A 20,085-nucleotide genomic window follows, 5' to 3' on the forward strand; every position below is an offset into this window, starting at 1 on the left:
TGAAGCTAGCATTGGTGAGGCAGGGAGGGCTGAAGGTAGCATTGGTGAGGCAGGGGGGCTGAAGCTAGTATTGGTGAGGCAGGGGGGCTGAAGCCAGCATTGCTGAGGTAGGGAGGGCTGAAGCTAGTATTAGTGAGGCAGGGAGGGCTGAAGCTAGTATTGGTGAGGCAGGGAGGGCTGAAGCTAGTATTGGTGAGGCAGGGAGGGCTGAAGCTAGCATTGCTGAGACAGGGAGGGCTGAAGCTAGTATTGGTGAGGCAGGGGGGGCTGAAGCTAGTATTGGTGAGACAGGGAGGGCTGAAGCTAGTATTGGTGAGGCAGGGAGGGCTGAAGCTAGTATTGGTGGGGCAGGGAGGGCTGAAGCTAGTATTGGTGAGGCAGGGTGGGCTGAAGCTAGTATTGGTGAGGCAGGGAGGGCTGAAGCTAGCATTGCTGAGACAGGGAGGGCTGAAGCTAGCATTGGTGAGGCAGGGAGGGCTGAAGCTAGCATTGGTGAGGCAAGGAGGGCTGAAGCTAGTATTGGTGAGGCAGGGAGGGCTGAAGCTAGCATTAGTGAGGCAGGGAGGGCTGAAGCTAGTATTGGTGAGGCAGGGAGGGCTGAAGCTAGTATTGGTGAGGCCGGGAGGGCTGAAGCTAGTATTGGTGAGGCAGGGAGGGCTGAAGCTAGTATTAGTGAGGCAGGGAGGGCTGAAGCTAGTATTGGTGAGACAGGGAGGGCTGAAGCTAGTATTGGTGAGGCAGGGAGGGCTGAAGCTAGTATTGGTGGGGCAGGGAGGGCTGAAGCTAGTATTGGTGAGGCAGGGAGGGCTGAAGCTAGTATTGGTGAGGCAGGGAGGGCTGAAGCTAGCATTGCTGAGACAGGGAGGGCTGAAGCTAGTATTGGTGAGGCAGGGAGGGCTGAAGCTAGTATTAGTGAGGCAGGGAGGGCTGAAGCTAGTATTGGTGAGGCAGGGAGGGCTGAAGCTAGTATTGGTGAGGCAGGGGGGGCTGGAGCTAGCATTGGTGAGGCAGGGAGGGCTGAAGCTAGCATTGGTGAGGCAGGGAGGGCTGAAGCTAGCATTGGTGAGACAGGGGGGGCTGAAGCTAGTATTGGTGAGGCAAGGAGGGCTGAAGCTAGTATTGGTGGGGCAGGGAGGGCTGAAGCTAGTATTGGTGAGGCAGGGGGGCTGAAGCTAGTATTGGTGAGGCAGGGGGGGCTGAAGCTAGCATTGGTGAGGCAGGGAGGGCTGAAGCTAGCATTAGTGGAGGAGAGTTGGCTGAAGCTAGTATTGGTGAGACAGGGAGGGCTGAAGGTAGCATTGCTGAGGCAGGGAGGGCTGGTATTGGTGAGGCAGGGAGGGCTGAAGCTAGCATTGTTGAGGCAGGGAGGGCTGAAGCTAGTATTAGTGAGGCAGGGAGGGCTGAAGCTAGTATTGGTGAGGCAGGGAGGGCTGAAGCTAGTATTGGTGAGGCAGGGAGGGCTGAAGCTAGTATTGGTGAGGCAGGGAGGGCTGAAGCTAGCATTGCTGAGGCAGGGAGGGCTGGTATTGGTGAGGCAGGGAGGGCTGAAGCTAGTATTGGTGAGGCAGGGAGGGCTGAAGCTAGTATTAGTGGAGGAGAGTTGGCTGAAGCTAGTATTGGTGAGGCAGGGAGAGCTGGACTGCCGCCGGTGACAGGCTAGTGTTAGCGAGGTAGGGAGGTTGAAGCTTGTATTAGTGAGGCAGGGAGGGCTGGTATTGGTGAGGCAGGATGGGCTGGGCTGCAGCCAGTGACAGGCTAGTATTAGTGAGGTAGGAAGGGTGAAGGTGATATTGGTGAGGCAGGGAGGGCCGGGCTGCAGCCGGTGGCAGGCTGGTATTAGTGAGGCAGGGAGGGCTGGATTGCAGCTGATGACAGGCTAGTATTAGTGAGATAGGGAGGCCCGATGCTAGTATTGGTGAGGCAAAGAGGGCCGGATTGCCGCCGGTGACAGGCTAGTATTGGTGAGGCAGGGAGGGCTGGGCTGCAGTCGGTGACAGGCTAGTAGTGGGATGACAGTCGGAAGGGCTGGACTAAGTCTTCAGACAAGTTGGCATTGGTGCTGCTGGCATGTGGGCGGGGCCTCAGCCTGTGACAGAAAAGCATTGGTGCTACTGGCAGGGGGGTGGCCTCAGTCTGTGACAGACTGGCATTGGTGTTGCATCCAGGGGGCGGGGCCTCAAACTGTGACAGGCTGGCATTGGTGTTGCATCCATGGGGCGGGGCCTCATCCTGTGACAGGCTGGCATTGGTGAGACGGGGAGGGCTGGTCTCAGCCTGTCACAGGCTGGCCCCGCCCTGTAATGCACAGGCTCTGATCGCAAGCAGGCAGACAGAGCTCTATTGTGCCTGGGGATCAGCAGGCTGACAGCAGCAGGAGAGCCCCCCCGGCCCCCACCGGACTGCAGCATCATGAGCACGGGCATCAGGTACAAGAGCAAGCTGATGAAACCAGGTGAGCAGGGTGTGGGGGCACTCTGAGGGGTGGGGGCAGTCTGTGAGGTGGGGTAGCAATGTCTGCAGCCGAGCCTCACCGCCTCCTCTCTTGCCTTCCTCCCCCCTGCCTGCTGCTAATGATGATGGGCGCCCTCCCTGGACCACGGGATGTCTGTACCTGCTGCCTCCCCCGCCGCCCCCACCTCCTGTTCCACCCCCAGCGGATGAAAAAGAGGTAGGACCCTGCTTATTTCTGTCATTTGGGGGCGCTCGCCTCGAGGCTCCGCTTCGGTGCGTGCCAGCTGTCCGTGCGCCTTCCTCTGCAGACTGTGCGTGTGTGCGTGGGTGTGTGTGTATGTAGCCTCTGGCAGTCGTGTGTTACACCCGTGTACCCCCGTTTGTTGCATCTGTGTGTGTATCAGAGCCAGGATAATTATTTGCAGTATGTTTCTGTGTGTCACACCCCGGTGTGTTTGCGACATGGCTGTTCTGTGTGTAATGTGTTGCATACATGCGTATTTTTATATCTGTCCTTCGTTACATCTAAAGCTAACCCGCAGGAAGGTGTGGTACGCCCATGTGTGCTTGTATGTGGGTGTCGCATCTCTGTGTGAGAGAGATGCCTGCGTGTTTTTGTGTGGTGCTGGTGCATCTGTGCTGTGTGTGTGCGCGCGCGTGTGTGTGAGAGAGAGACAGACAGACGGTGGTCCGCTCACAGATGCCGGCGTGAGCATTTGTGGCGCATTTGTGTTGTGTGTTTGTGTGTGAGAGAGAGAGGCGGAGGTCCACCAACTGGTGCTGGCGTGTGCATGTGTGGTGTATCTGTGCTGTGTGTGAGAGAGAGAGGCAGAGGTTCACCACTGGTGCCGGTGTGTGCATGTGTGGTGCATCTGTGCTGTGTGTGTGAGAGAGAGGCGGAGGTCCACCACTGGTGCCGGTGTGTGCATGTGTGGTGCATCTGTGTGTGTGAGAGAGGCAGAGGTCCACCAATGGTGCCGGTGTGTGCATGTGTGGTGCATCTGTGCTGTGTGTGTGAGAGAGAGAGGCAGAGGTCCACCACTGGTGCCGGTGTGTGCATGTGTGGTGCATCTGTGTGTGTGAGAGAGGCAGAGGTCCACCAATGGTGCCGGTGTGTGCATGTGTGGTGCATCTGTGCTGTGTGTGTGTGAGAGAGAGAGGCAGAGGTCCACCACTGGTGCCGGTGTGTGCATGTGTGTTGCACCTCTGCTGTGTGTCTGTGTGTGAGAGAGAGGTTGAGGTCCACCCACTGGTGCTGGTATGTGCATGTGTGGTGCATCTGTGTTGTGTGTCTGCATGTGAGAGAGAGGTGGAGGTCCACACTCTGGTACTGCTTTGTGCATGTGTGGTGCACCTCTGCTGTGTGTCTGTGTGTGAGAGTGGGAGGTCCACCCACTAATATCGCCATGTGTAGTGTATCTCTGCTGTGTGTCTGTGTGTGTGTGTGAGAGAGAGAATGATGTCGGTGTATGCATGTGTGGTGCATCTGCACTGTGTGTCTGTCTGCATGTGTGAGAGAGGTGGAGGTCCACACACTGGTACCGCTGTGGGCATGTGAGGTACACATCTTCTGTGTGTTAGAGAGAGCCGTAGGTCCACCCACTGGTGCCGGTGTGTGCATGTGTGGTACATCTCTTCTGTGTATGAGAGAGAGGCGGATATCCTCCCACTGATGCCAGTGTGTGCATGTGTGGTGCATCTGTGCTGTGTGTCTGTCTGCATGTGTGAGAGAGGTGGAGGTCCTCCCACTGGTACCGCTGTGTGCATGTGTGCCACACCTATTCTGTGTGTGAGAGAGAGCCGTAGGTCCACCAACTGGTGCCGATGTGTGTATGTGCTATACACCTCTGCTGTATGTCTGTGCGTGAGAGAGCCGTAGGTTCGCCTACTAGTGCCAGTGTGCGCATGTGTGGTACACTTCTGCTGTGTGTCTGTGTGTCAGAGAGGCGGAGGTCCACCCACTGGTGCCAGTGAGTGCATGTGTGGTACACCTCTGCCTTGTGTCTGCATGTGTGTGAGAGAGAGGTGGAGGTCCACCCACTGGTGCTGGTGTGTGCAAGTATGGTGCACCTCTGCTGTGTGTCTGCGTGTGTGTGAGAGAAGTGGAGGTCCACCCACTGGTGCTGGTGTGTGCAAGTATGGTACACCTCTGCTGTGTGTCTGCGTGTGTGTGAGAGAAGTGGAGGTCCACCCACTGGTGCCTGTGTGTGCTTGTGTGGTACATCTCTGCTGTGTGTCTGCGTGTGTGTGAGAGAGAGTCGTAGGTTCACCCACTGGTGCCGGTGTGTGCAAGTTTGGTGCACCTCTGCTGTGTGTCTGCGTGTGTGTGTGAGAGAGGTGGAGGTCCACGCACTGGTGCTGGTGTGTGCATGTGTGTTGCACCTCTGCTGTGTCTGTGTGTGTGCGAGAGAGAGGTGGAGGTCCAACCACTGGTGCCAGTGTGTGCAAGTGCGTTGCACCTCTGCTGTTTTTCTGCGTGTGTGTGTGAGAGAGAGGCGGAGGTCCACCCACTGGTGCAGGTGTGTGCATGTGTGGTACACCTCTGCTGTGTCTGAGAGAGAGAGACAAACTTGTACCAGAGATTATGGCCAAAGATCTAACCACAATATTCAACGTGATGTTCAAAACAGGCTACTTTCCTAAAGTATGTGAGGTGGCTTCCATACTACCTTTCATTTAAAAAAACACTATCTTAAGCTCCGCCCCATCTCCCTCCCTCCCGCTGCCTACAAAGCTGGTAGAAAAAGCCATAAATATCCAGTGATCTGACTTTATTCAGGTCAATCAAGCTTCTAGATCCTACACAGTACGGTTTCAGATGCGGCCACAGTAGTGACACTGCCCTGGAAGCTGTAGGCAAATGTGCCCTGGTCCATGCGGCCACAGTACTGAAACACCCTGGATGCTGGTGGCACAGCTGCCCTGGTCCATGCGGCCACACTGCTGACACTGCCATGGATGGTGGTGGCACGGCTGCCCTGGTCCATGCGGCCACAGTACTGACACTGCCCTGGATGCTGGCGGCACGGCTGCCCTGGTCCATGCGGCCACAGTGCTGACACTGCCCTGGATGCTGGCGGCACGGCTGCCCTGGTCCATGCGGCCACAGTACTGACACGGCCCTGGATGCTGGAGGCAAAGCTGCCCTGGTCCATGCGGCCACACTACTGACACTGCCCTGGATGCTGGCGGCACGGCTGCCCTGGTCCATGCGGCTACACTACTGACACTGCCCTGGATGCTGGAGGCAAAGCTGCCCTGGTCCATGCGGCCACTGTACTGAAACTGCCCTGGATGCTGGAGGCACAGCTGCCCTGGTCCATGCTGCCACAGTACTGACACTGCCCTGGAATCTGGAGGCACAGCTGCCCTGGTCCATGCGAACACACTGCTGACAATGCCCTGGATGCTGGAGAGACAGCTGCCCTGGTCCGTGCGAACACACTACTGACACTGTCCTGGATGCTGGCGACACAGCTGCCCTGGTCCATGCGGCTACACTACTGACACTGCCCTGGATGCTGGCGGCACGGCTGTCCTGGTCCATGCGGCCACACTGCTGACACTGCCCTGGATGCTGGAGAGACAGCTTCCCTGGTCCATGCGGCCACAATGCTGACACTGCCCTGGATGCTGGATGCACAGCTGCCCTGGTCAATGCGGCCACACTACTGACACTGCCCTGGATGCTGGTGGCACAGCTGCCCTGGTCCATGCGGCCACACTACTGACACTGCCCTGGATGCTGGCGGCACAGCTGCCCTGGTCCATGCGGCTACACTACTGACACTGCCCTGGATGCTGGCGGCACGGCTGCCCTGGTCCATGAGGCCACAGTACTGACACTGCCCTGGATGCTGGAGGCACAGCTGCCCTGGTCCATGTTGCCACAGTACTGACACTGCCCTGGTACATGCGGCCACAGTACTGACACTGCCCTGGTCCATGCGGCCACACTACTGACACTGCCCTGGATGCTGGCGGAACAGCTGCCCTTGTCCATGCGGCCACAGTACTGACACTTCCCTGGATAGTGGCGGCACGGCTGCCCTGGTCCGTGAGGCCACACTTCTGACACTGTCCTGGATGATGGCGTCACAGCTGCCCTGGTCCATGCGGCCACAGTACAGACACTGCCCTGGATGCTGGCGGCACAGGTGCCCTGGTCCATGCAGCCACAGTACAGACACTGCCCGGGATGCTGGAGGCACAGCTGCCCAGGTCCATGCGGCCACACTGCTGACACTGCCCTGGATGCTGGAGGCAAAGCTGCCAAGGTCCATGCCGCCACAGTGCTGACTGTGCCCTGGATGCTGGAGGCACAGCTGCCCTGGTCCATGCGGCCACAGGGCTGACACTGTCCTGGATGCTGGTGGCAAATGTGCCCTAGTCCATGCGGCCACAGTACTGAAACACCCCGGATGCTGGTGGCACAGCTGCCCTGGTCCATGCGGCCACAGTACTGACACTGCCCTGGATGCTGGCGGCAAAGCTGCCCTGGTCCATGCGGCCGCAGTGCTGACACTGCCCTGGATGCTGGCGGCACGGCTGCCCTGGTCCATGCGGACGCATTGCTGACACTGCCTTGGATGCTGGCGGCACAGCTGCCCTGGTCCGTGCGGACACACTACTGACACTGCCCTGGATGCTGGTGGCACAGCTGTCCTGGTCCATGTGGCCACACTACTGACACTGCCCTGGATGCTGGAGGCACAGCTGCCCTGGTCCGTGCGGACACACTACTGACACTGTCCTGGATGCTGGCGACACAGCTGCCCTGGTCCGTGCGGACACACTACTGACACTGCCCTGGATGCTGGAGGCACAGCTGCCCTGGTCCATGCGGCCACACTGCTGACACTGCCCTGGATGCTGGAGAGACAGCTTCCCTGGTCCATGCGGCCACAATGCTGACACTGCCCTGGATGCTGGATGCACAGCTGCCCTGGTCAATGCGGCCACACTGCTGACACTGCCCTGGATGCTGTCGGCAAAGCTGTCCTGGTCCATGCGGCCACAGTAGTGACACTGCCCTGGATGCTGACAGCACGGCTGCCCTGTCCAAGTGGCCACAGTACTGACACTGCCCTGGATGCTGGTGGCACAGCTGCCCTGGTCCATATGGCTACGGTCCTGACACTGCCCTGGATGCTGGAGGCAAAGCTGCCCTGGTCCATGCGGCCACACTACTGACACTGCCCTGGATGCTGGCCGCAAAGCTGCCCTGGTCCATGCGGCCACTGTACTGACACTGGCCTGTCCATGCGGCCTTAGTACTGACACCGCCCTGGATGCTGGCGGCACAGCTGCCCTGGTCCATGCGGCCACAGTGCTGACACTGCCCTGGATGCTGGCGGCAAAGCTGCCCTGGTCCATGCGGCCACTGTGCTGACACTGCCCTGGATGCTGGTGGCACGGCTGCCCTGGTCCATGCGGCCACAGTACTGACACAGCCCTGGATGGTGGAGGCACAGCTGCCCTGGTCCATGCGGCCACAGTGCTGACACTGCCCTAGATGCTGGCAGCACAGCTGCCCTGGTCCATGCGGCCACACTGCTGACACTGCTCTGGATGCTGGTGGCAAATGTGCCCTGGTCCATGCGGCCACAGTACTGACACTGCCCTGGATGCTGGTGGCACAGCTGCTCTGGTCAATGCGGCCACTGTACTGACACTGCCCTGGATGGTGGAGGCACAGCTGCCCTGGTCCATGCGGCCACAGTGCTGACACTGCCCTGGATGCTGGCAGCACATCTGCCCTGGTCCATGCGGCTACACTGCTGACACTGCCCTGGATGCTGGTGGCAAATGTGCCCTGGTCCATGCGGCCACAGTACTGACACTGCCCTGGATGCTGGTGGCACAGCTGCTCTGGTCAATGCGGCCACTGTACTAACACTGCCCTGGATGCTGGCGGCAAAGCTGCCAAGGTCCATGCCGCCACCGTGCTGACTGTGCCCTGGATGCTGGTGGCACAGCTGCCCTGGTCCATGCGGCCACTGTGCTGACACTGCCCTGGATGCTGGTGGCACGGCTGCCCTGGTCCATGCGGCCACAGTACTGACACAGCCCTGGATGGTGGAGGCACAGCTGCCCTGGTCCATGCGGCCACAGTGCTGACACTGCCCTAGATGCTGGCAGCACAGCTGCCCTGGTCCATGCGGCCACACTGCTGACACTGCTCTGGATGCTGGTGGCAAATGTGCCCTGGTCCATGTGGCCACAGTCTTGACACTGCCCTGGATGCTGGAGGCACAGCTCCCTGGTCCTGCTCGAACCTTTCGGCAGCTTTTGATACAGCCATTCATAGCCACCTGATGGATCGGAGTGAATGGGACGGCACTGGCCTTGTTGCGTTCTTCTCGGGGTGTGTACAGTCAGTGGCTCTTGACTCTTTTGTTTCTGAACCAGTTTTTTTGCCTTGCGGGGCCCCTCAGGGGTCCTCTCTTCGCCCCAAACTGTTTAACATGTATGTGTCTTCACTGGCCTAGTTGATGAGATCCTTCTGCTTTCCACTTACTTCTTATGCTGATGACATGCAAATTGTTGTGTCTTTATCAACCCATGATACAGACACCGGGCCCAGATTCCACAACTGCATGTGGCCGTCAGTAAATGGATGGGCAATAGCTGCTTAAAACTTAATTCAGGGAAGACGGAAGTCGGGGAAATCAGACATCCTTCTGGTGAACATCCTGGTGGCCGGAGGAACTAGGCACCCTCCCAGCGCCGGGGCGGAAGACTAGAAACTTAACAGCCCAAATGGACAATAAACTCACCTTCGGTGACCAGGTTAACGCAGTCACCTCGTCCACCTTTGTTACCTTGAGGATGATTAAACAAATTCTCCATTATATCCCCACCGAATCACAAAACCAGTTGTCACCTCATTGGTTCTTTCTAAACTTGACTATTGTAATGAGTGGTACCTAAATACGCAGCACCAGCACCTGACCAAGCTGCAAATGCTACAAAATGCAGCCGATTCCCAAATTTAAATCGGTAACTCCTGCCATCCAGACTCTTCACTGGCCCCTGTTAGGCATCGCATTAAGTTTAAGGCTCTCTGTACCTCATATAAGGCGCTCCATGACCCAAGTCCCCGCCACCTGAAGCAGACTTTTAAATGGTATGAGCCCAACCGAAACCTTTGTTCTTCTGGTGCTACGACCCTGGTGGTTCTCAGATTCAAGCAAGTCAACTGGGGTGGTAGAAGCTTTCTTACAAGGCTGGGAACCACCTGCCCTTCTGCATCAGAACCTCTCCTAGTTTGTTATCCTCCAGGAAAGAACTAAAAACCCTGGCTTCCTAGGAACTAGGCCTTGTCATTTCCTTGTCCAAACAAGAGCTCGCGCCGGGACACTTCCCAATCCAGCGCTCTATAAATAGATTTAGCATAAATATATCATAACAAATCCACCCACTGGTGCCGGTGTGTGCATGTGTGGTGCACCTCTGCTGTGAATGTGTGTGTGTGTGAGAGAGTGAGAGAGAGAGAGAGAGAGAGAGAGAGAGAGAGAGAGAGAGGGGGGGCTGTGGTCCACCCACTGGTGCCGGTGTGTACATGTGTGGTGCACCTCTGCTGTGTGTGTGTGTGTGTGTGTGTGTGAGAGAGAGAGAAAACGAGAGAGGCTGTGGTCCACACACTGGTGCCAGTGTGTGCATGTGTGATGCACCTCTGCGGTGTGTGTGAGAGAGAAAGAGGCTGTGGTCCACCCACTGGTGCTAGTGTGTACATGTGTGGTGCACCTCTGCTGTGTGTGTGTGTGTGTGAGAGAGAGAGAGAGAGAGAGAGAGGGGGGGCTGTGGTCCACCCACTGGTGCCGGTGTGTACATGTGTGGTGCACCTCTGCTGTGTGTGTGTGTGTGTGTGTGTGTGAGAGAGAGAGCGAGAGAGGCTGTGGTCCACCCACTGGTGCCAGTGTGTGCATGTGTGATGCAACTCTGCGGTGTGTGTGTGAGAGAGAGAGAGGCTGTGGTCCACCCACTGGTGCTGGTGTGTACATGTGTGGTGCACCTCTGCTGTGTGTGTGTGTGTGAGAGAGAGAGCGAGGCTGTGGTCCACCCACTGGTGCCAGTGTGTGCATGTGTGGTGCACCTCTGGTGTGCGTGTGTGTGTGAGAGAGAGAGGGGCTGTGGTCCACCCACTGGTGCCGGTATGTACATGTGTGGTGCAGCTCTGCTGTGTGTGAGAGATAGAGGTGGAAGTCCACCCACTGGTGCCAGTGTGTGCATGTGTGGTGCACCTCTGCTGTGTGCTGTGTGTCTATGTGTGAGAGAGAGGTGGAAGTCCACCCAGTGGTGCCAGTGTGTGCATGTGTGGTGCACCCCTGGTCTGTGTCTGTGTGTGAGAGAGAGAGGTGGAAGTCCACCCACTGGTGTCGGTGTTTGCATGTGTGGTGCACCTATGTTGTGTGTCTGTGTGTGTGAGAGAGGCAGAGATCTACCCACTGGTGCCAGTGTGTGCATCTGTGGTGCACCTCTGTTGTGTGTCTGTGTGTGTGAGAGAGGTGGAAGTCCACCCACTGGTGCCAGTGTGTGCATGTGTGGTGCACCCCTGGTCTGTGTCTGTGTGTGAGAGAGAGAGATGGAAGTCCACCCACTGGTGCCGATGTGTGCATGAGTGGTGCACCTCTGTTGTGTGTCTGTGTGTGAGATAGAGGCAGCGATCTACCCACTGGTGCAAGTCTGTGCATCTGTGGTGCACCTCTGTTGTGTGTCTGTGTGTGAGAGAGAGGTGGAAGTCCACCCACTGGTGCCGGTGTGTGCATGTGTGGTGCACCTCTGTTGTCTGTCTGTGTGTGAGAGAGAGGTGGAAGTCCACCCACTAGTGATGGTCTATGCATGTGTGGTGCACCTCTGCTGTGTGTCTGTGTGTGAGAGAGAGGTGGAAGTCCACCCACTGGTGCCGGTGTATGCATGTGTGGTGCACCTCTGTTGTGTGTCTGTGTGTGTGAGAGAGAGGTGGAAGTCCACCCACTGGTGCCAGTGTGTGCATGTGTGGTGTACCTCTGCTGTGTGTCTGCGTGTCTGAGAGAGTTGGAAGTCCACCCATTGGTGCCGGTGTGTGCATGTGCGGTGCACTTCTGCTGTGTGTCTGTGTGTTAGAGAGGCGGAGGTCCACCCCCTGGCACCGGTGTGGTGAACTTCTGCTGTGTGTCTATATGTGTGTGAGAGTGAGGAGGAGGTCCACCCACTGGTGCCGCTGTGTGCATGTGTGGCACACCTCTGCTGTGTGTGTGAGGCGGAGTTCCACCCACTGATAGAGGCGTGTGTATGCATGGTCCATCTGTGCTGTGTGTAAGTGTGTGAGAGAAGCGGAGTTCCACTTACTGATACAGGCGTGTGTATGCATGGTGCATCTGTGTTTGTAAGTGTGTGAGAGAGGCGGAGGTACATCCACTGATACTATTGTGTGCATGTATGTTGCATCTGTGCGTCTTTGTGTGTGAGAGATGTGGGTCCACCCACTGATGCCGGGGTGCATGCGTGGTGCACTTCTGCTGTGCGTCTGTGTGTGTGAAAAATAGATGTTGCGGTCCACCCGCTGGTACTGGTGTGTGCATTTTTTGGAGCACCGCTGGTGCCGGTTTGTGCATGTGTGGTGCATCTGTGCTGTGTGTCTGTGTGTGTGAGAGGCGGAGGTCCCCCACTAATGCCGGCATGTGTGGTGCATCTGTGCTGCATGTGTGTTTGTGTGTGTGAGAGAGGCGTTGTTCCGATCACTCTTGCCAGCGTGTGCATGTATGGTGAGTGTAACACCCACCGATATTGTTGCTGATGTGTGTCTTTGTGTGTGAGAGAGGCGGAGGTCCTCCCACTGGTGCCGGTGTGTGCATGTGTGGTGCATCTGTGCTGTGTGTGTGAGAGAGAGAGGCGGAGGTCCCCCACTAATGCCGGCATGTGTGGTGCATCTGTGCTGCCTGTGTGTCTTTGTGTGTGAGAGAGGCGGAGGTCCTCCCACTGGTGCCGGTGTGTGCATGTGTGGTGCATCTGTGCTGTGTGTCTGTGTGTGAGAGGCGGAGGTCCTCCCACTGGTGCCGGTGTGTGCATGTGTGGTGCATCTGTGCTGTGTGTGTGAGAGAGGCAGAGGTCCACCACCGGTGCCGGTGTGTGCATGTGTGGTGCATCTGTGCTGTGTGTCTGTGTGTGTGAGAGGCGGAGGTCCCCCACTAATGCCGGCATGTGTGGTGCATCTGTGCTGCCTGTGTGTTTGTGTGTGTGAGAGAGGCGTTGTTCCGATCACTGGTGCCAGCGTGTGCATGTATGGTGAGTGTAACACCCACCGATATTGTTGCTGATGTGTGTCTTTGTGTGTGAAAGAGGCGGAGGTCCTCCCACTGGTGCCGGTGTGTGCATGTGTGGTGCATCTGTGCTGTGTGTGTGAGAGAGGCAGAGGTCCACCACCGGTGCCGGTGTGTGCATGTGTGGTGCATCTGTACTGTGTGTCTGTGTGTGAGAGGCGGACGTCCCCCACTGGTGCCGGCATGTGTGGTGCATCTGTGCTGCCTGTGTGTTTGTGTGTGAGAGAGGCGTTGTTCCAGCGGGAGCTCGTCCATACGTCTGGGCCAGGGTTACATTTAATATATCGAATTGTGGCTGATTAAGCGGAAGGCGGGCCCACCACTGCGCCCCCTCCCCCCACGCCTCGATATCACTCACCCCTCGGTATTACTTTTCTGTAACGGACCGCGCTTCAATATTACAAATTACCCCGAATAATACATCCCGTATTAATCCGTTCCGGTATACTACACCTTCATTTACATTCCATAGTTCGACATTGTACCTTTCGTGTTATTCCACACGTTGTGATTTGAATTGAAATTACATTCTATGCGGCGCCAGTATTATATGGTATTTAGGTCCCAGACCTTCTTATAATATATCAATATTATACCTTCGATAACATTTCCAGCCTCAGCTTTGTTCCATCTGAATTGTTTCGACGTTATGCCTTCAACAACGTTCCACTCTTAACTCTATACCTTCCGTAGCAACCGACGACTGGAGATAGTACCTGCTCTGGCCGCCCATGTTATAATATTGTACCATGCCTCATGCCAGCCTCAATATTGTAACTTCAGTAACATTCCACATTTGTATAGAATCCGCTGAACGTCATGGCAGGCCTCAGTATTGTGGAGAAGTGTGGCTCAATGATTAGAGCGGCAGACCCTGATGCAGAGGTCTAGCCCGGGACCAGGGTTCAATTCCCCACCTCGGCGGGTCTTGGGCTCAAAAATTCCACGGACCTGATAATTCTCGCCTTGGTGCCTATTCCAATCATGGAGTCCCACTCTGCAACTCTGGGCAATAGCTTGCTTAATCTCCACAACGCTAAGGATGCCTGGCCTCCACCTTGGGGGTGCCCAGGAGTGGATGCCCCACAGGGAAAGCCAGGATGGGTTCCACAGCGGTATTTGTACAAGCGCCTTGAGACCCTTGCGGGTGAGTAGTGCGCTATAGAAGTATCAAATTTACATTTAATATACCTGGTATGGCTTGTTCCTGCATCAGTTTCATACCTTCTGTAGCAACCCAGAGCCCCATGCTATATATTAAGTATTAATAATCCGCTTTTCCGTCTTCATACCTTCAGTAGCAGTCAGTCCCTTGACATTATACCTCCTGTAACATTCCACACCTCGACAATACTTTCCACGCAACAATACCCTGCCTTCTGTAGCAACCCATGTCTGAATATCTCATATTCTTTCATTCCATCCTTCAATATTGCACCATCAACACTGAACGCCCCCATAACTTCTGTGAGGCTCCATATTTCAGTATTATACCTTCGAGAACATTTTACACCTCTGCATTGTATATTATATATCATTGTGCACTTCACTATATTCCTTTGATGATAATGCACACCTCAATACTATACCTATGTATAATTCAATTCTTTAGCATGTACCTTCTGTTGCATTGCGCCGCAGTATTGTAGCTTCTGAGGCACCCACACATCAGCGTTCTACTTGTAGTTCCATTCCATGTGTTATACTCTCTGTATCGCGCTACGCTTCTATATTATACCTTCAGTGGCGGCCCAGTCTTCAGATTACACCTCCTCTATCAATCTATACTTTAATGTATGTCTTCTGTAGCAATCCACGCCTTGGTTTACTCTCTGTTACAATAAATGCCTCAACATTGTATCTTCTATACAAATGTTCAACTTCATAATATAACTTTAGATGCAATCCACTCCTCAATATATACCTTCTGTAACAATTCACACCTCAATATTATACCTTATGTAGCATTCCATGCGTTGCCATTATACCTTGCATAGCAGTCCACGCCTTGACAGGGTTACGTCTGTGTCATTCTACACCTTGATATTACACCTTAGGTCATATCCCACACCTTCCTTTGTGCCATCATGAGCGTTGGAATTAAATCTCTTACAGTTCACACTTTAAATATTGTGCCCTCTGTAGTAATTTGGATTCATACCTCTTGCGGCAACCCAAGCCTCAGTATCTCGCAACCTGCATCATTCGTCCTTCAAAAGCATAACTTTGATAACATTCCAGACCCCAAAGTTCCATCTTGAAGTCAGTGCAAGCGTCAGTACTTCTGCTCCTGAAGCACCCTTCGCTTAGCTATTGTACCTTGGTAACTCTCCGCTCCTCAAGAGAGTACTTTCTGTAACACTACTTATCACAATATCTTACTTTATGCATTATTCTATACCTTGATATCAAACCTCTTGTAGCGATCCGCCCTTTAATACCATGTTATATATCGTAATCCATGCCTGAATATACCTTCTGTTGCATTTCACTTCCCTATATTTTACTTATTGTAGCCATCCTATACACCTTTTTGTAATCTGTGCTTAGATAATATACCTACAGTCAAACCCTACATGCCACACCTTTGTATTACACCTTTGGTAGCAATCCATGCATCAGTATTACACCTTCATTAAAAATCCGCACCTAGATTTTATACGTTCTATAGTAGCCCACGCCTCGATGTTATACCTCCAACAACATTCCACTTCTTGCTATTTCATCATCGTAGCAGTCCGCACCTCAATATTATACCTTTAGTAACATCCACACTACAATGCTAACTCTTTGGTAGCAAACCATACCGCAGGATCCTGCCTTATAACATACCTGGCGTCAATATCATATCCTTTGCAGCCATTCACACCTCAAAAATATACTTTCTGTAGCAATCTATGCATGGATATCATACTTTTTCTGTCATTCCACAGTTCAATATTATGATTTCATTAACCTTCCGCACCTCACTAGTAAACTTTTGGTATCATTCCACGCTTCAATAGTTCACCTCCAGTAGCTTTCTGTTACCTCAATATTACACATTCCGGATGATCTCCGCTTTCATATTATACGGCTAGTTACATCTCACACATTGATGCTATACCTTTGTTATCATTTCACGTTTCAATAGTACACCTCCCTTAGCATTCTCTTACATCGATATTACACATTCCGGATGATCTCCGCTTTAATATTATACCATTAGTGACATCTCACACATTGATGCTATACCTTTTGTATCATTCCACGCTTCAATGGTACATGCCCCTTAGCATTCTGTTACTCGGATGATCTCCGCTTTAATATTATACCATTAGTGACATCTCACACATTGATTCTATACCTTTTGTATCATTCCACGCTTCAATAGTACACGTCCCTTAGCATTTTGTTACCCGGATGATCTCCGCTTTAATATTATACCAATAGTGACATCTCACACATTGATGCTATACCTTTGGTATCATTCCACGCTTCAATAGTACATGCCCCTTAGCATTTTGTTACCCGGATGATCTCCGCTTTAATATTATACCATTAGTGACATCGCACACATTGATGCTATACCTTTTGTATCATTCCACGCTTCAATAGTACATGCCCCTTAGCATTCTGTTACCCGGATGATCTCCGCTTTAATATTATACCATTAGTGACATCTCACACATTGATTCTATACCTTTTGTATCATTCCACGCTTCAATAGTACATGCCCCTTAGCATTCTGTTACCTGGATGATCTCCGCTTTAATATTATACCAATAGTGACATCTCACACATTGATGCTATACCTTTGGTATCATTCCACGCTACAATAGTACACGTCCCTTAGCATTTTGTTACCCGGATGATCTCCGCTTTAATAATATACCAATAGTGACATCTCATATATTGATGCTATACCTTTGGTATCATTCCACGCTTCAATAGTACACGCCCCTTAGCATTCTGTTACCCGGATGATCTACGCTTTAATATTATACCATTAGTGACATCTCACACATTGATGCTATACCTTTGGTATCATTCCACGCTTCAATAGTACACGCCCCTTAGCATTCTGTTACCCGGATGATCTACGCTTTAATATTATACCAATAGTGACATCTCACACATTGATGCTATACCTTTTGTATCATTCCACGCTTCAATAGTACACGTCCCTTAGCATTCTGTTACCCGGATGATCTACGCTTTAATATTATACCAATAGTGACATCTCACACATTGATGCTATACCTTTGGTATCATTCCACGCTTCAATAGTACACGTCCCTTAGCATTCTGTTACCCGGATGATCTACGCTTTAATATTATACCGCTAGTTACATCTCACACATTGATGCTACACCTTTTGTATTATTCCACGCTTCAATAGTAGACCTCCCGTAACATTCTGTTACCCAGATGATCTACGCTTTAATATTATACCATTAGTGACATCCCACATATTGATGCTATACCTTTGGTATCATTCCACGCTTCAATAGTACACGCCCCTTAGCATTCTGTTACCCGGATGATCTCCGCTTTAATATTATACCAATAGTGACATCTCACACATTGATGCTATACCTTTGGGATCATTCCACGCTTCAATAGTACACCTCCCTTAGCATTCTGTTACCTCGATATTGCACATTCTGGATGATCTCCGCTTAAATATTATACCGCTAGTGACATCTCACACATTGATGCTATACCTTTGGTATCATTCCACGCTTCAATAGTACACCTCCCTTAGCATTCTGTTACCCGGATGATCTACGCTTTAATATTATACCATTAGTGACATCTCACACATTGATGCTATACCTTTGGTATCATTCCACGCTTCAATAGTACACGCCCCTTAGCATTCTGTTACCCGGATGATCTACGCTTTAATATTATACCAATAGTGACATCTCACACATTGATGCTATACCTTTGGTATCATTCCACGCTTCAATAGTACACGCCCCTTAGCATTCTGTTACCTCGATATTACACATTCTAGATGATCTACGCTTTAATATTATGCCATTAGTGACATCTCACACATTGATGCTATACCTTTGGTATCATTTCACGCTTCACTAGTACACCTCCCTTATCATTCTGCTACCTGGATGAGCTATGCTTTAATATTATACCAATAGTGACATCTCACATATTGATGCTATACCTTTGGTATCATTCCACGCTTCAATAGTACACCTCCCTTATCATTCTGCTACCCGGATGATCTACGCTTTAATATTATACCATTAGTGACATCACACACATTGATGCTATACCTTTGGTAACATTCCACGCTTCAGTATTCTGCCTATTGTAAGATCCTACATCTGGGTGCAATGCCTTTTGTATCATTCAATTTTTCAATATTCTACCTTCATTACATTCTACCACTTGATTGTATACATTCAGGATCATTCCACACTTCAAGATTACTCCTTCAGTAACATTCCATTCCTCAACGAAAAACGCTTTGCACTGATCCATACTTTAGTAGTATATGTTCCATAACATACTATAACTTCATGCCATATATTTGTGGAAGTTTATGCCTGAATGTTATGCCCCCTCCATTATCTCATGCCGCAATATTATGCCTCCAACAAGATTCTCCTGCTTGATATCACACCTTCTGTGGCACCCCCACACCACCTTGCTACTCCCCCTGTACTAATCTGATGTTATGCCTTCTGTAAGATGTACAGTTTCAATATCATGCCTTCTACCTGAGTCCATGCTTCAATAGTAAACACCCCCCCTGCTTTATTCCATGCCCCAATAGTATACCCGCTGTAGCAATCTATGCTTTATAGCATACCTTCTGCGGCAATCCACACCGCGGTGTACTTTCTGTTGTATTTCGCACTTTGAAATTAAATCTTCTGTACCAAGCCAAAAATCAACATTATACCTTCTGCCGCAATCAATGTCTCATTTGTAGACGTTTAGTGCAATTCACACTTTCATACTATACCTTCCACGCCTTGAAATACCTGTTATAACAATATATTCCTAAACAATATACATTCTGGATTATTCCACGCTTTGATATTACACCTTTAGCGACATCCCTGGCATCACATACTATTCTTTCTTTTTCAATCTTCGCTTTGGTTTACACCTTTGGTAACAATCTATTCCTCATATATTATGGCTTCGTTAGTAATCCAAGTTTCAATATCATACCTTCTGCTGTAAGCCACACCTCTATAGCATGCCTTCTGGATTATTCCAACTTTGCATATTATAGTTTTCACAACACTCATCCATACGTCACTACTTTGTACCAACGTAGTTGTTATACCTTTAATAATAATCCATATCACATTAGAGTACCTTCTGTAACATTCTACACCCCAATCTTATCCCCCTGCATTATTTCATGCCTTAATGACATATGTCCAGTAGCAATATAAACGTTGCTATTGTCTCTTGTAGCAATCCGAGCTTTCTGATGTATTTCACTCCTCAACAAAAATCAGGTTGGAGGGAGAAAGAAGAGCCTCTGGTCCACTCAGCTTCCTTATCTCAAGTATACAAAAATCAATGGGGGAGTGGATCACTAGTCCCAAAAGAACCAGGGAATGCAAAGGTAGTACTAGGTACTGTTATAAAACCCTCAATCACGTTTTGTAAAGATCGAGTGGAGAGGTATATTTTCATTCTCCGCTTCGTTACTGACAACGTGACAGCATCATCATAGGGTTCATGCAATGCTTCCTCCTCCTGGAGGTCGTCCCGCTGGTTATTTTGGTAGTGATTGTGGAAAAAAGTGAAGTGACAAATAGTGCAGGAAATGTAAAGATAAAATACCCATAGAGCCAGTAAAAAATCTTTAATTGTACTGGGTGTGGGAAATGTTAAAAAAGTCTCTGGTGCACTCACTGGCTGGTTATGGCCATGTGCACTTATAAAAGAAGTGTCCATAAAAAGGTCGACATGTTTCAGCCTTTCAATTGCCCCGAAGGGTCAGGTAGGCTTTCTTCAGGACCTAAGTTGTGAAGAGGACCCTAATTCAGGGAGTCCTCCAGTGAGTGAGCCGAGATATGATGATCTCTGGGGTATCTGTCCGATTTGAACCTGTTTGCCGTAATTGTAGGCAACAGCGGGTGCGAAAAGGGGCAGTTGCTCACGCTCTCTTGTGGCGTGGAAACTTCGTCCAGTGCTGACGCTGCCCTCCTTTACCCGGTACCGGCTCACTCACTGGAGGACTCCCTGAATTAGGGTCCTCTTCACAACTTAGGTCCTGAAGAAAGCCTACCTGACCCTTCGGGGCAATTTAAAGGCTGAAACATGTCGACCTTTTTATGGACACTTCTTTTATAAG

At 51.7% G+C, this 20,085-nt stretch overlaps 1 protein-coding gene across 1 annotated transcript in view; it reads left to right on the forward strand.

Annotated features, from left to right (window-relative positions):
• The first annotated feature begins 2,313 nt into the window (after positions 1 to 2,313).
• SEPTIN5 (septin 5) overlaps positions 2,314 to 20,085 on the forward strand; it is a 292,703-nt gene continuing 274,931 nt past the window's right edge. Inside the window, exons 1-2 of the mRNA XM_085633400.1 lie at positions 2,314 to 2,452; positions 2,655 to 2,668. Coding sequence (XP_085489526.1) covers positions 2,410 to 2,452; positions 2,655 to 2,668 — 57 coding nt within the window. The 5' untranslated portion in view covers positions 2,314 to 2,409. The remainder of the gene's footprint in view (positions 2,453 to 2,654; positions 2,669 to 20,085) is intronic.

The sequence above is a fragment of the Triturus cristatus genome, chromosome 11, assembly GCF_964204655.1.
Source record: "Triturus cristatus chromosome 11, aTriCri1.1, whole genome shotgun sequence".
Taxonomy (NCBI): Eukaryota; Metazoa; Chordata; class Amphibia; order Caudata; family Salamandridae; genus Triturus; species Triturus cristatus.